The 16479-nt window shown below is 33.6% G+C and overlaps 2 protein-coding genes across 3 annotated transcripts in view; one reads left to right on the plus strand and one right to left on the minus strand.

The window, feature by feature from the left end:
* Positions 1-8939, plus strand: part of LOC133173127 (gamma-tubulin complex component 4-like) — a 114533-nt gene extending 105594 nt beyond the window's left edge. For both annotated transcript variants that reach the window (XM_061308066.1, XM_061308074.1), the window contains exon 16: positions 8739-8939. In XM_061308066.1, the coding sequence (XP_061164050.1) occupies positions 8739-8745 (7 nt within the window). In that variant the 3' untranslated portion in view covers positions 8746-8939. The remainder of the gene's footprint in view (positions 1-8738) is intronic.
* The window catches only part of LOC133173165 (large ribosomal subunit protein uL4-like), a 389882-nt gene that overhangs the window by 145530 nt on the left and 227873 nt on the right, over positions 1-16479 (minus strand). The window lies entirely within an intron of this gene.

Consider the following 16479-nt stretch of genomic DNA (forward strand, 5'->3'; position numbering starts at 1 on the left):
CTTTTTTATAAATATCAGGCTGGTTTCTTACCTGGTCACTCTACTGTATATCAGTTAATTGAAACATATGATAATATTGTTAAATCTATTGATGATGGTAAATTTTGTTGTTTGATATTTTGTGACCTATCAAAAGCATTTGATCGTGTCTGGCATAAAGGTATCTTGTTCAAACTTAAAACATATGGGATAAATGGAAATTTGTATAAATGGATAGAAAGCTATTTAGAATGTAGGTATCAAAGAATTTTGTATCGTAATTTGTTTTCATCACCTAAACCTTTGTATGCTGGTGTTCCTCAGGGCTCAGTATTAGGGCCACTTTTGTTTTTAATCTATGTGAATGATGTTGCTGATAATATGATCACTTTATGTAGACTATTTGCAGATGACAATTCTTTGCAGCATTCATCTCAAAATATGAAAATTATTGAAAGAAATCTTAATCAAGATCTTAATGCACTGGAACTTTGGTCAAAAAAATGGTTAATGAAATTCAACCCCTCTAAAACTAAAGCAATAATTTTCAGCACAAAGAAAAACATCGAATATCCTAAGCTTCTCTTTCAACAATGTCAATTGGACTTTGTCACTGAGCACAAACACCTTGGAGTATTATTTTCTCATGATGCTAGTTGGTCATCACATATTGAAAATTTACTGGCTAGTGCCTACAGAAAATTGGCTCTATTAAAAAAATTACAATTTAAAATGAATCGAAAATGTCTCTCCCTTATGTATACGTCATTTATAAGACCACAACTTGAATTTGCTTCTGTGGTATGGGGCTGCTGTCAAAACAATGATAACGATAAACTAGAAAAATTGCAACTTTATGCTGCACGAATTGTCACAGGTTTAACAACTATAGCCTCTAAAGATTCACTTTACTTCGAAACGGGATGGGAACCACTTAGTTGTAGAAGACAGACAGCAAGATTAAAGACATTTTTTAAAATGCATAATAATTTAGTACCAGATTATCTAATGGACATACTTCCTAATATGCGATGCAATACATCTAGCTATTCTACTAGAAATTCTGAAAATTATGATATTCCAAAATGTAGATTACAGACTTATAAGTCATCGTTTATTCCTACTGTAGTTAATGAATGGAACTCATTACCACTTGAAAATAGAAACTTACAACTGTTGTCAAATTTTAAATCTAAAATAAGTATTAAAAAATCTGCCCCACCGTCATACTTTGAATATGGTAACAGGCGACTGAATGTTCTTCAGACCAGACTTCGACATAACTGTGCATTAAATATTGACCTCTACAGATGTAATTTAATCTCAAGTCCTTTATGCTCATGTGGCAAAAAAGAAGATTCGTATCATTATTTTTTTATATGTCCAAAATATAAAGAAGCCAGAAAGGAATTTCTTGATAAATTTTTATTATTTGATAAAATTCACATTTTAGATACACGTTTTATTATGGGGGATAGATTCATTGAGTGCTGTGGAGAATGAACGTCTTTTCTGTATTGTTCAAACTTTTATTAAACATTCTGGTAGATTTACATGTTAGTATTAGTATTATTATAAATATATTTATTTATATATACATGTATATACAAAATTATATGTATGATTTCTTAAAATGCATTGATTTGTAAATTTTGTAACACTAATATTGAATATTTTGAATGTACATATTTAACTGTGACCTAATTTAATTTAATTTAATTTTTGTCATTTACATGTAGGGAGAGGGCTTAATAAGTTTTTAGAACTTGTGCCCAATCCCTTTGTAATTAAAAACTACAATAAAATATGTTCAAACCAAACCAATCATAAAAAAAGTTTTCTCCCAGAATTTTAATTACCCATTTGAAAAATGATTTGACCATCGATAGCTCGCAGACACAATGTCGCATAGGTGTGCTCAAAGCGTGGAAGTGAATAGATTTGAGTCACGTGTTCAGTGCTTTGTTATTCATAAGGTCAAAGACAGGTTGAAATTTGTAAACAAGGTGTCTTTACTATGGAGACAAGCACCCGTGATTTTACACCTTTTTGGAAAATAACAAATGAGCGCAAGACTGTTTCAGTTTCTTTCATGAATGTAAATGACTAGTATAACTTTACATTGACCGTATTTACGACAACTTGAAACATCCATGCACTCATATAAAAAATGGGCTTGCAAAATGGGGGTGTGGCCTAAAGTCTATGAGAAATTGATGTAAACAACATACCCATGTTATATTAATCACATAAATACCTATTTACAGTGCAAGGAAGTAAAAATTGAAATTAATAAACTACAATGTTTGATGGAAAGATTGAGGCAAAAATATGTAGAAAATCTTTAATTTAATTTTTTGTAAATTATTGGGGGGCCAGATTTGGACGTTTAAACGATTCATCCCTTATTAGACACCTAACCTTGAAAAATTATTTTTTTCTACTAAACTTGTTATTGTATGCGAACAGAATGATAACATGTGATTATTTATAGGTTCCCATTATTTTTTCTGAAAATCAGAACACATTTATCAGCTCTCTTAAGGTTTAACGGACACATACAATGTACACGCATGCCAGTACAGAACATGCACGTTTTATAAGTGCATATGCAAGAGCGCCACAAATATATTCATATCGAGCGTTTGAAATACAGAAAAATTCTAAATCCCAAATCTTTTTTTTTCCATTATCTTTGCAATAAAATATCGGTTAAACTGAAATGATTTTATTGATTTACAGCATATATTAAGGTGAATTATAGGTCTGCTGAGTTGATCATGAGTTGTTTTTATAATGGGTAGTCCTCCTGGCCAATCATTGTCACGGTTTGTAACATCGTAATTACACAGGTAAATACTACGATGTCAATCTATAATTATATTTTTCATAAGAAATGAATTACCGGGAGATGTCTCGTTTTCTCTGATCATATATTTATTGACAGCGTTTATGAACAGCTGTTAAAAACAGGCCTTTGTAAACCGGTAAATCACAAAAAAGAAAAATCTGAGACATAAAAAACATAGAAAATATAAATGTCTCTGGAAATAACATTGTCTTTAGATAACTAAAATAAAATAATGTCCGCCGATTTTTTAATTAATCCGAACATTCATTGATGTGTACCTGTACAGGCAGCGTGTCACTTTTTTTGAAGCCTTTGTCCAAACGAACAATATAATAAATCTTGAATGAATTAACTAACCCCTTCAGAACACACACATTCGCCTACACCTGAAATCTAATCAAAATCAGATCTTTTTTACGGCACGAAATTCTGATAGTCGCTGTATTTCTAATCTGATTGACTAATTACATGTACCTTTATCAAATATTCTTTAATTTTCTTCGGGACCACTGCATCACTAGTCAGGTGCTGTACCGACTGAGCTAACCAGGCCGATATCCACGACCCAAACCACTAGTTTTATTAACTAATATCTTCATTTTCTTTTCCTTAAATCTTTTTTTAAATAAATTTTTAACTTAATTATAAGAAATCCATGCAGGTGCTCCACGTTCAATTATTGTGATCGAAGTACTTACCACGTGACCTGATCATAATGCATTCATATTGCTCAACTCTGTGATGCATGGTGTGTATTTATCAAACCTTTCAAAATCTTTCCTCTTGACCACATCTTTAGGTGTATTAAAAAGTCAAACGACTTCCTGTCAATTTTGAATATCGCCACCACACGTGTATTTTGAACTTTGATTACCAATTTCATTATTTTCATCAATAATACGTATCCTTTTAGCCTGTCATTTTCGGATTTTTAAAAACTAAACTTCACACAAAAAAATCACTGACTTCTTGTTAAGTTATAATAATTCAATTTTCCTTACTTTCATCACTTTGAACTAATGTACTTCTATGGAGAATTTTTTCTGTTCATTTTCCGATGAATGTAATGTCAATTTTAGTAACCGAACTACTTTTCATTATTCATTTTGATACAGCTGTTGTTTGTGTTTGTCATTCCAATAATAGCATAAACCCGACTGTGTTATAAACTAATAGTCTCTAAAACGTACGACAATGTTTTTTTCATGATTTAAATTCAGCTTCTGTAAATCTTTTGTTTCTCTCCGTGTGCTTTAAAGGAAATATTTTAATCATATATTTCTATTTTTAAATCATACAATAAAAATTCTTGTTGAGAAGAAAAAAGAAAAATATTCAAATAAATTATTAAGCGAGGTAATTGTTGTCAATGGGTAATGCCGGGGATGGCAAGGGATATAACTCTGTAAAGAAGCATGTGTTTTACGTTTTTTATTTGTAAAAAGGAATTTACATTGAATTTAGTACAAATTGAAAACCAAACTAGAAAAAAAATTATGTAGGTTATGAAAATTAAATGATAAGAAGGACCTTAGACTAAGTTTTCCTGATGTGAGTGTTATTATCACATTCTCAAGTATTTCGTCTGCACATCAAACTTATACAGGGTATTAACCATGTTAATTGTCACAAGTTGTACGTGTATTTTAAGGTGTATCGACAAGCAAGTTTATTTCTAGATTTTTTTAACCTGAAGATATCTCTTTCTAATATTCCACTGCACTCCACTCGACGTGTTACCGTTGACCGTTTGCTTACTGACAACAAAGCAAGTTTCTGCATGCTTTATGTGTAATCGTTTTAAAAATTGCACGTGCAGATTTTCATAACTCACGTAATCGATAACTTAGTAAATCATTATAAAGACAATAAAACATAACGGTGAATTCTTTATTTTTATGACATTTAAAAGAAAATTATACCCGCCTTGTGTACTACAGGCTTTTAGATCCGCTCCCAAGAATCGTGTAATTTTCCAATCGATATATTTCTACGCACCTGTCGGCATGTAAATTCCGTGCACAATTTTTTGAGTTAGCTAAATAATGAGTATGTACATGAAAAGAAACATGTTTTTCGCTGAAATTGAATTATAAGCATTGACTATATAAATTATTTTGTTCATTGAGAAATGAATCTAAAAAACGAATCGCACACTTTTTTATGAAAGCCTTCGGCTTTCATAAAGTGTGCGATTCGTTTTTTTAGATTCATTTCTCAATGAACAAAATAATTTTTATAGTCAATCCTATAATGCAAACAAACGACTGAAGCATCTTGAACACAAGAGGGGTGGGTGGGGTGCATAACTACATGTATAAAATAAAAAAAGCAAAGGCGGATCCAGGGCCGGCACACCGGGCGCACGCCCCCCCCCCCCCGGATCCCCACCAGTGCTTTGTCATAGACTCACTGGGGGTTTCAATGCAGACCCCTCCCCTCCCTTCTACTTTGCCCCCCGTTATGAAATTCCTGGATCCCCCACTACAAGGGGCGTAATAAGCAAGAATAATATAGCTTTGAAGGGATGTGATCTTCGGTATTGGTACTTTTACCTATGATATATACACAAAGACCTCTAGATCTACACGACAGAAATAAAGCTTGAGCGGTAGCTCTGCTTTAAAACATGTATCTACTTTTCGGTACAATCATAGAAAATTATAAGTATTTAGAAGTATTTAGCAAATCCTTGCTACAAAGCACAAACACCATAATATTAAACTTGACATGTAACTAAAATTATTCCATCAATAATCCACGAACATACATTAAAAGGATTATAAATATCTGTAGAAATTAAAAAAAGCAATTTGGAATTTAAAAAAAAAAAACTGTTTCTTATTGCTGCTATTGCGTTGAACATGCCATTTCATTGACAATCTCTCTATATATGCCAGGACAGACATCTCTACATGTTACTTTTCAGGGACGTAGCATCGTTTCTGAAAAAAAAGGGGGGGGGGGGGGTTGGCAGCCAGAGAAAAAAATTAACTTACCTGAAAAGACTTCACAACCAAAACCAAAAAAGGAAAATTGCCCAAAATCCTATTTCCTGGCGGAAGGGGGTGGGGGCAACGGGACTATACTGCAACAAAAAGTGGGGGCCAACGGGACTTTCAATGAACATTACTTAAGTAAAAAGTTAGGCCTGAAAAAAGGGGGGCTGATGCTACGTGCCTGCTCTTATAGCTCATGCTTTATTTGATCTGCAATATCATAAGTTTACTTGATTGAGTACCTCGGAGTTTCTCTTATCCTTTCGACAGCCTTTTAGTTTGACCAACTATGCAAAATTTAGCCTTTTGAACAGTTGGCGTTAGGGCTTCCATACTTCACATCCGAAATTCTTTGTGACAAGACCTTTCCTTGGGAATAAATATTTTTGACCTTGTGACCTTCACCTTGGAGTTTGACCCACTTTTTAAAAAAATTTAACCTTGGCAATACCTTTTGAACGGTTGGGACAAGCGTTTTCACATTCACAGGTGTATTCCTTGTGACAACGCCGTTCATTGGATATCAACAATTTTTACTATTTGACCTTGACTTTGGAGTTTGACATACTTAAAAAAAAATAATAAAAGTTTTGACTTTTTACCTTTAACCTTAGAGTTTGACCTACCTTTGAAATATTTTAATCTCATTCGTAACTTTTCAACGGTTGGTGTTAGGGTTTTCATATTTTTACATGTGTGTTTCTTGTGACAAGACCCTCCCTTGAGTACTAACAGTTTTGTCCTTGACCTTGGGGTTTGACCTACTTTTGAAGAAAAAAAGTTGACCTTTGCCATAACTTTTGAATAATTAATGCTAGGGCTTTCATATTTCAATGTCTATTTCTTGTGACAAGGCATTCCTTTGGACACCGTTAATCTATCCTTGATCTTAACATTTGACTTGAGTATAAAAAAAAAAATTAACCTTTGACATACTTTTCAATAGTTAGTCCTAGCAGTTTCATATTTCACAGTTATATTCCCTGAGACGAGATCTTTCTTTGGGTAACATAGTTTTTTATCTCTTGACTTTGACCTTGGAGTTGGATACGGATTTGAGAAACTTAAACCTTTGCCATAAGCTGCAATACCGGGGCATCAGTGTTTCACAAACACATCTTGTTCAATATCCAAACTGGACAAAAACATTCACAATGAATCCTTAAATCATTGTGTGGAACCTGATAAATTATTTGACTCTATCTATGATCTGAAAGAACATGGCTGAACTTATCCAGTCAATAACTCAGAGATTGGGATTTTTCTTAACCAGTGTGTGTTATGGTCTTGATGAAAGGTCATTTGGATGAGTTTGGATGAGAAACTATAAATTCGTTACCGTCTTTTTCTAGTGAAACATTATTGGTATCATGCAGAGTGTGACATGGCCTAAACTCAAGTTCAAGGTCACTAAGGATAAGATATTTTGACTGGATGTATGGACTGTATGAACATGTGTGAATTTGAGAAGTCAGTAATACACAGATGGGGTTTGCTCATAACCAGAGTGTATCATGGCTTTTGCAAGGTCATTTGGACAAGTTCAAGGTCACATACATTCCTTTATCGTCTTTTTTACTACAGAGTGAAACATTGTTAGCTGATACCCCTTACAAGATTGCTTATAACCTTATGATATGGCATGACCTTGACTCAAGGTCACTTCTTCCTGCCTGCAGCTCCAACGGAAGACCTACTCGTTGCTTTGCAACGAGCTCGGCTCTAGTTGCTAATTCAGCTTGGAAGATAAGATTTTCTGGTACAAGTCCGAACGACATTGAAGATAAGTTTTTCTCTTCTTCAGATTTGGAGATTCTCTAAAATATTTTATGTTTGGAAGGTACATGTAAGTTACTCTGATGTAAGCCTGGTTTAAAAAACTTTGATAGAAAAATAAACAGTGTGAAGTGAAAGGAAAACTTCTATGAAAATCCAGATTGAAAAAGTAATTTTTTTAAAAAATCTTTTATGAGTATTATCACAAAAAAGATGAAGGTTTTGTATATTTTTATGTCTCATTGCACAATATTAAGATGAAAAGATACATAATGCAGCACTTGATAATTTTTATTTGTTACTGATATAAAGTACAGAAAGAGCAAGGTTCACGTTATACACAAAATAGCCCTGTCACCTTTTCACTGCCACCTTATGTCCAGTATCAAACATTAAAGTAAAAACTTAATGCTTTCATTACCTATAAAATATTCTTCACACTGTCTGCCTAATGGAGAACAGGCATTGTGAAATTGCAATATTCTTGAATTTTAAAGAAAACTGGTTCTATCATTATATACTAGTATTTTTTGGATCAAAGGTAGGTTTTTAATCCTCCTCTCGCTCCTGTCCTTGCGTGCATGTTTCAACCTGTGGCTACTGCTCTCTGGGCCACTTGTCCCTCTAAGAAGTTGCACCGCCTGATTAGATCGGTGAATTATTAAAAATATTGAAAAAACAACTTGAAATACTGCATATAGAGTTATTTTCGCCCCATGTTATTTTCGCCCTTTCAAACTTGCAAACATTTTTGCCCTTTTAAATTCACCCAGTCACAATTCTGTTTGAGAAATTTTACTGTGTTCTTTGAATTCGCCCTGTTTTAAATTCACCCACTTGTGAGTAGGCAAAGGGGCAGAAATAAAATGGGGATGAAAATTTCCCTGTATACAGTAATGATCCTTTTTGGAAGAAATTTTCATAAAATAGGAGTATTGTTGAAATTCTTCATGTCAAAGACTATAGCAACAACACTAACATTTTCGACAGAATGACGTAGTCACCATGAGTCCAACTGATATATAAGGTTTTGTCCATTTAAATTAAAAAGTTTTGATTTTTCAGAATAATACAGAGGTTTGTTCTTTATTATATGTATTTTTAAAAATAAAATTAGATTTTTTTCTTTTTAGTTACTGATGGAAACTCACCAGTCCTAGGATGGATGAACAGTACTTTACTAAGGAGAAATTAAGGCTGATTTTACTGTGTAGACATTATAAGTACTTAACTAAGGAGAAATCGAGTCTGATTTTATTGTGTAAATATTATAAGTACTTGCTGAAAAGGACTATTTATTGATTCTGTTATTAAAACTAATAAAAGATGCCTAATACCCAATATTAACTTGTCTGTTGCATATCAGAAAGGCCTGTCAACTTCATGACATCTGTCAGACTCTACATGCATCAACAATTTTGTTTAGCTATTTTGGTAACTTTTCTTTGCATTAGTTGAACCTTCACACATTGGTAAGCCAAGATGACACCATTGTAGATGACCAAACATTTGACGTTTGACCTTCAAATGTAATTATCCCTACTGATGATGGCTAGTTCTGATCATTGTATTTAACTTCACACATAAGAATAAGAAGGATGTCTGTTGTTTGTCATAAGGCATCCCTGGGTGAAGGGGATTAATTCTTTTAAAAGAACAGCCACACCCATTTTTAAGGGGAGATAATATTTTTATCATGAGATCATTTAAAAATCTCAAGATCCACAGAACCTTATAAGACAAACTGTGAAAGAGTCCATACATAGTGTATATTCAAGTATGTTCAAATCAAGAACCCCAGAGATAGGGTGGGCCCTAAATAGGGGTCAAAATTTCACATTTGTCCAAAAAAAGCCTTAAACATGAACCCAAATCCTTCAAAAGATATGTTAACTTTTTCATTATACTATTATAAAATTAAATATCATTGTGCAGGGGGAAATCCCACAGTGGTTGTTAATTAAGGATCATAAACCTTCTGCTCACTCATATAAAATGTTGCTTTAACTGTTAGGATTTTCCAAAAGCAGGGATGGGGTCAATTACTCGTACATAGGAAAGTAATTAATCAAATTACAATTACTTGCCCAAAACCTTCAATTAAATTACCATTCCAAGGATTTAAAAATGTAATTAATTAAATTACAATTACTTTGCAAATGTAATTAATTAAATTATAAATTAACTTTTCTGAACTTATAAATAAATAGTCATGAACGTTCTTATATAGCACCCAAACTCAATACAATGGTGCAAATGATGTCGCTGGGGTTAAGCGTAAAAAAAATAATGAAATGTCAAAGAAAATACTTTTTGAATGAATGCATGAATATGTAACCTTTAAAGCAAAAATACAAAAATGGAGTGAACAAATCATATTGGGATATTTTATTTGGCATATAGTGATTTTTTGAAGCGTACGTTACTGTCGCCAGCATCGAATAATTAAGGAATTATTCGATGCTGGCGAGCGACGCCTCAAAACCAGATTAATAATGTTTTACAAGGTAGTTCATCAACTTGTTGCTATACCCACAGACATACTCATATCTACAGATGCAAGAACCAGACAAAATCACACACAAACATACAGACACTTACAAGCATCAAAAGAAACATACAAATGGTCCTTTTTTCCACAAACTATAATACAATGGAATTTGCTTCCCCAGTCTGTTGTCCAAGCCACTAAAGTAGAAATTTTTAGAGAACAGCTAACCCCAGCTGTCCTCAACAGTATCATGTAAAAAGTAACATTTCTTTTAATCACAAATGTAAATAAAAGCACAGTTTTTTCTTTATATTAGTTTGCTTAGGTCACGCATGCGCACCAGCAAGTAATCTTCAGCGCTCTGAAGTTTTGTTGTAAATTTGATCAATAGTTATGACGTCATGGGTTTGGTATTTAACCCCCGTGATAAATACTTAGCTATTTATACCACCCAAAAATGACAAGATTTAGTTTATATTATTTTTTTGATTGATTCCATTCATTTCTTGGACCTAAAATTAAACTTTAAATATAGCTATTAAGAAATCATTATTTGTAAAGATCACGTCATACAGCTTACTATGACGTCATATTGTAAAGGCAAGTAGGATATCTCTGGGTGTAGCCTTAACATACCCGCGTAAATATTACTTCTCATGAAACATTCGTTACATACGAACGTTGTTGCATTTGAAAGTGTAAATAAGAACAAGATCTCAATTCATGAACAACATTTTATTTAACGTTTCTATAAATGGATCTTCTATTTATTTAGAACCCCCATTTGCGCTGGGCAGTTGTGATTTTTCTTGAGGCATATTTGAAATATAAAATTTTAGAGATATGTCAAATTCATTTGAAGAGAAAAATATAATTCAACAATTTGACTGCATCAATTCATAAAATACATTATGACAGTTGACCTTTTTTGTCTTATCACGAAAGTAAATAGACTAATTTGCTTTTGACATTGAGGATTTATTACAATCTATATTATTTCATCCTAAAATCTTAAAGGAAAACTATAATATGATACGTAACGCTTGTTTCTCGGCAAATAATGATCAACAATACACCTTTATTTCAAATTGAAATTTCTTAACCAATAAACTTAACTTGAAAAATCTTTGGGAATACAAACTTGATATGTTGATCTATCGAAAATGTTATTAGCAGATGGAGAATCAAAAGTCGATTTTTGAAGAAAAAATATCTTGAATTGCACCAATTTATTGAGTTTGGGTGATAGTCAGATGCAGTTACAACATTTTTTTTTAGGACACTAATTAGTAGGGCTGGATATCGGTTGGAAATTTTGTATTGCGAGATACCGGTATTGCGATATTTGGAACTGTAAATGCGATATGTATTGCAATTTTTTAATAACAGTTGAAGTGCTCTTTTCTTATTTTATTAACCTCCATTTATAAGCAGAGTGTATAAAACTTTTATAAATAAAACTTTTTTGTTGCAATGTATTTATAAAAGTTTTAGTTGATTTCACTATAGTTTGGCAAAAAAAATGCAACCATACTACAGAAACCTTTACCATTTATAACCGTTTGGCAAGATTGGAAACGTTTCTGACATCTTTTAAAAATTTTATAATTTACTTTATAAATATAAAGCCCAAGCATTTTGTCGGTATATTGGTACTGGAAAATGTATCGCAATATGATATTTTTTTGTTGATGAATCGCAATATACCGGAATATCGATATAATTGCGCAGCCCTACTAATTAGCACCTGAAAATCACTCTAACACATATAACAGATATGGCAAACAAGGATTAGAAGCCATTGGACTAGGTATTTCAACTGTTATAATTAATTCATAAACAACTTAGTCAAAACTATTAAGTTTATTTGTATATTAAACACAGAGAGAATATTTTGAAAGTTCCTATAAAAAATGCATGAGATATAAACAGCAATTCACTAAAAGGAGGAAATATGAATATTCCTGTAAGATATAAACCATCAAAGTATTTTTTCCCAAAAGATCAATTAAGCTTTCTTGAATTGTGTAAAGTGGGGGGGGGGGGGGGTTATTGATTTTTTATTCATTATACATAAGTGTAATTGAATGTAATTGAAAAGTAATTGTGAATTACATGCATTTTCTCCTAAGTGATTAATTAAATTACAATTACTTGTAATTGAAAATTTGGCCAATTACACATTACTTTCAATTACATCAAAATTTGTAATTAATTACTGTCAATTAGCATTACGCATTATCATTGCCGCATCTCTGTCCAAAAGAAATGTGTTTTATAAGTAAAATACAAACAATTATAGCATAGCTTGCGGAGCAAAATTGGACAAAAAAGACACTTCAACTTGTCAAATTTGTAAAGGATTAATACACATTTATGTCATTAAGAGTTATCTCTCTTATCAGAATATCAATGAACCTTAAGGAGGATAGGATTCCCACTTGGCTTTAGAGCATTATTTTTTTCTGGACGGAAATCCCATCCTAAAGTAAGATTTTGGGGAGGGAGGTCTTAAATAACAAGGTACCTGTACTAATTTAAAATATAAAGTGGAAGGCTGAAAATTCAAGAAAATACATTGTTAATTTGAAACAAATAGATATGATACCACTTGAAAAATTCCAAGATACTGATTTTTTGGGGGGGAAAAAAATATTACTGCTTCTGGTAATATTATAACAAGGAATAAAGCCTTAGAAATCTTCAAGATGTCTTTGAACAATTACTTTCACTTAAAAATATTTTTTTTTTATGAAATAGTCGGGGCATACATGTACATGTAGTGTTATCCCTTTCCTGTCATCATAGTATTTCTGAACATTTTTTGCTATGGTTGCTGATTTTTGGTATGTCTGGAAATTTTCTAATTATTCACTGTTTACTGGACCCTCTTTCATCATGCCTCTAGATTATGATTTATTTTTAGCTCACCTCAACAAAGTTGGGGGGGGGGGATTATGTAATACCCTTTGGCTTCCCAGGTTCAAGTTTTTGGAGCAGATTTCTTTTCAAGTACTTCTATGCCCTATATTAATCAGAGATGCATGGGGGATGCTTCTAGTGTGCTTCATTGTACCAGTCAAGGTTTCAAATGCTGCAATTTCCGCTAAAGAATGACCAGGTTAATGTTTTTGGAGCAGGTTAGAGTCTTTGGAGCAGGTTAAAGTTTTTGGAGCAGATCTCGTTTCCAAGTAACTATGAGTCCTATGTTGACCAAACTTGTATGGATGATACTTCTAAGGATCCACACTACTGGACTTGCTTCGGAAGCTGGATCTGACCTAAATTTTCTGGATGAGTGACCGGGTTAAAGTTTTTGGAGCAGATCTCAATTCCAAATAATTATAAGCCCTATATTGGCCAAAACTGCATAAATGATACATCTAAGGATGCACACTACTGGACTTGCTTAGGTTGCTGGATCTGACCTACATTTCTGGATGACTGACTAGGTAAAAGTATTTGGAAGAGATCTCATTTCCAAGTAAGTATAAACTTGTCCTATATTTACCAAACTTACGTAAATGATACATTTAAGAATGTACACTACTGGACTTGCTTCGTATGTTGGATATGACCTACACAGGGTTGTCCCTAAGAATTGAAATAGCATAGGACATTAAAAAAGTAGAAGGGGTGCCAGGATTCGTCTCCGAACAGAGGGTTGAGGAGGAATACCCGAATATCAGGGATTACATCTTATATGTGTGAATTCACCAGCCCCTGTGTCTTAAGGACAGTCCTGCCTCTATTTTCTTGATGAGCGACCAGGTTCAAATTTTTGGAGTAGATCTCATTTCCAAGTAACTATAAGCCCCATATTGACCAAACTTGCATGGAAGATGCACACTACTGGACTTCCTTCGGATGCTAGATCTGACCTACATTTTCTGCATGAGTGACCAGGTTAAAGTTTTTGGAGCAGATCTCATTTCTAAGTAACTATAAGCCCCATATTTACCAGACTTGCATGGATGAAACATCTAAAGATGCACACTACTGTATTTGCTTCGGATGCTGGATCTGACCTACATTTTCTGAATGAGTGACCAGATTAAAGTTTTTGGAGTTGATCTCATTTCCAAGTAATTATAAGCCCTATATTTACCAAACTTGCATGGATGAAACATCTAAAGATGCACACTACTGGACTTGCTTCGGATGCTGGATCTGACGTACATTTTCTGGATGAGTGACCAGGTTAAAGTATTTGGAGCAGATCTTATTTCCAAGTAACTACAAGCCCTATCTTTGCCAAACTTGCATGTATGATACATCTAAGGATGCACACTACTGTACTTGCATCGAATGCTGGATCTGACCTACATTTTCCAGATAAGTTACCAGGTTAAAATTTTTGGAGCAGGTCCATTACCAAGAAACTTTTATGCCTATCTGAACCAAACTTGCTTGGATGTTGCATCAAGGGATGAACACTTTCAAACTTGCTTCAGATGCATTTTCTAGATGAGTGATTAGGTAAAAGTTTTTTGAGCAGGTGTCATTTCCCAGTAACTAGAAACCTTATATTGACCAAACTTGCATGGATGATACATCTAAGGATGCACACTACTGGACTTTCTTCAGACATTTAAAGTTTTTAGTTAAGTCCATTCCCAAGTAACTGCAAGCCCTTTCATATCAAAATTGCATAAATGTTGCATCTAGGGATGCACACTTCTAGCTTATTAGTTTAGTGTGGGACTTTGCCTCACTTAAAGACAACATTCATTGAGGTGAGCTCTGTAATTTCTGATTACATATGTTTAATGTTTCTTTTTATTAGGTCACCTGAGTGACCCAGGTGACCTATTGCTATCTGTTTTATGCATTGTTGTGCAACGTGCATCGGTCGTAAACTTTTGAACATTTTCATCTTCTCTTGAACCACTGAACTACATATCATCAATGGGTGAAGGGGTACAATCATTATGAGTTTTATGGTCTCTGTATGCCCAGGGACCTGAGGGGTGGGGCTAAAACCATCAAAATTAGAGCTATCTTTAAAATCTTTTTTCTCTTCTCCTGGATACCAAGCAGTGAAATTGTTGTCATTATTATAATAAGCATTGAGTCCTTTACCAAAACTGTGAAAATCATGGCCCTAGGATCGGGGGTTCTGGAGTTAGGGCGGAGTTCTAATGATCATATAGTGAAAATGCACAAATTTTTTAAAAATCTTCTTCTCTCCCCCTGTATATTTAGCAGATAAATTAAGTCCATGGTTATGATGGGCAAGGATGCTTCTTCCAAAACTTTTGGCCCCAGAGTCAGGTATTCTGGGTTTTTTTTTTTTTTTTGGGGGGGGGGGGGCTCTGTTAAATATATAGTGAAATTGCAGTATTCTTTGAAAATCTTTAATCCTGGGTATTAAGCAAACAAACAAAATATATAATTATAATGAGCAAGGAACCCTCTTCCAAAATTATGAATTATGAATGGCCCCAGGGGCTGTTGTGTTGGGGGGGGGGGCTCTATTGATTATGTAGTGAAGGTGCATTATTTCTTTGAAAATCTTCCTGCTCCTGGGTATTAAGCAAACAAAGTAAGTGCATAGTTATGATGAGCAGGGGTGCCTCTTCCAAAATTATAAATTTCATGGCCCCTTGGTGAGTAGTTCTGGTATTAGGGTAGGGGGTAGGCCTCTTTTAACTATGTAATGAATTGCAGTTATTCTTTGAAAATCTTCTTCTCTGTTCCTGGGTATTTAGCAGATGAACTTATGTGCATGATTTTGATGAGTAAGGGTGCCTCTTCCAAAATTGTGAATTTCATGGTCCCTGGTTCAGGGGTTTTGGTATTAGGGCAAGGCTCTATAAATCAGATATTGAAAATGCATAAATTCTCTAAATATCTTCTTCCTTGTCCCTGGGTATTTAGAAAACAAATTAATTTCATAGTTATGATGAGCAAGGATGCTTCTTCTAAAATCATGAAGTTCATATCCCTGGGTCAGGCGTTTTTGGTGTTAAGGTGGGGCTCTGTGGAAATTATCATGAAAATGCATTATTTCTTTGAAAATCTTCTTTTTTGCCCTTAAGTAAACATACTTAGTGCATGGTTAAGTTGAGTAAGGGTGCTCTCTTCCAAAACTGGGAATTTCACGGCACCTGGGTCTAGGGCCTCTGGTACTAGGTGAGGCTCTGTATTTTTAGTCTACTGTTATCCCCCTTTGCTATTCACCTGTGATAGTTAATCACTGTAATATATGTAAATGAAAGCTCAATTGAATAAGAAAAATGTACAAGAATTTTCATCATTTAAAATACAAAAAACACTATTTTCATAGTTTTTAATGGTTTTAATGAAAGAGTTGTAAATAATAGATAAAGAGATAAAACTGCTTTATCTTTGTACATCAAATGTTCTTCAAAATACAAGAG

This window comes from Saccostrea echinata, unplaced genomic scaffold, assembly GCF_033153115.1.
Source record: "Saccostrea echinata isolate AGI-Se365-2 ecotype Australia unplaced genomic scaffold, CSIRO_AGI_Sech_v1 ptg000002l, whole genome shotgun sequence".
Lineage (NCBI taxonomy): Eukaryota > Metazoa > Mollusca > Bivalvia > Ostreida > Ostreidae > Saccostrea > Saccostrea echinata.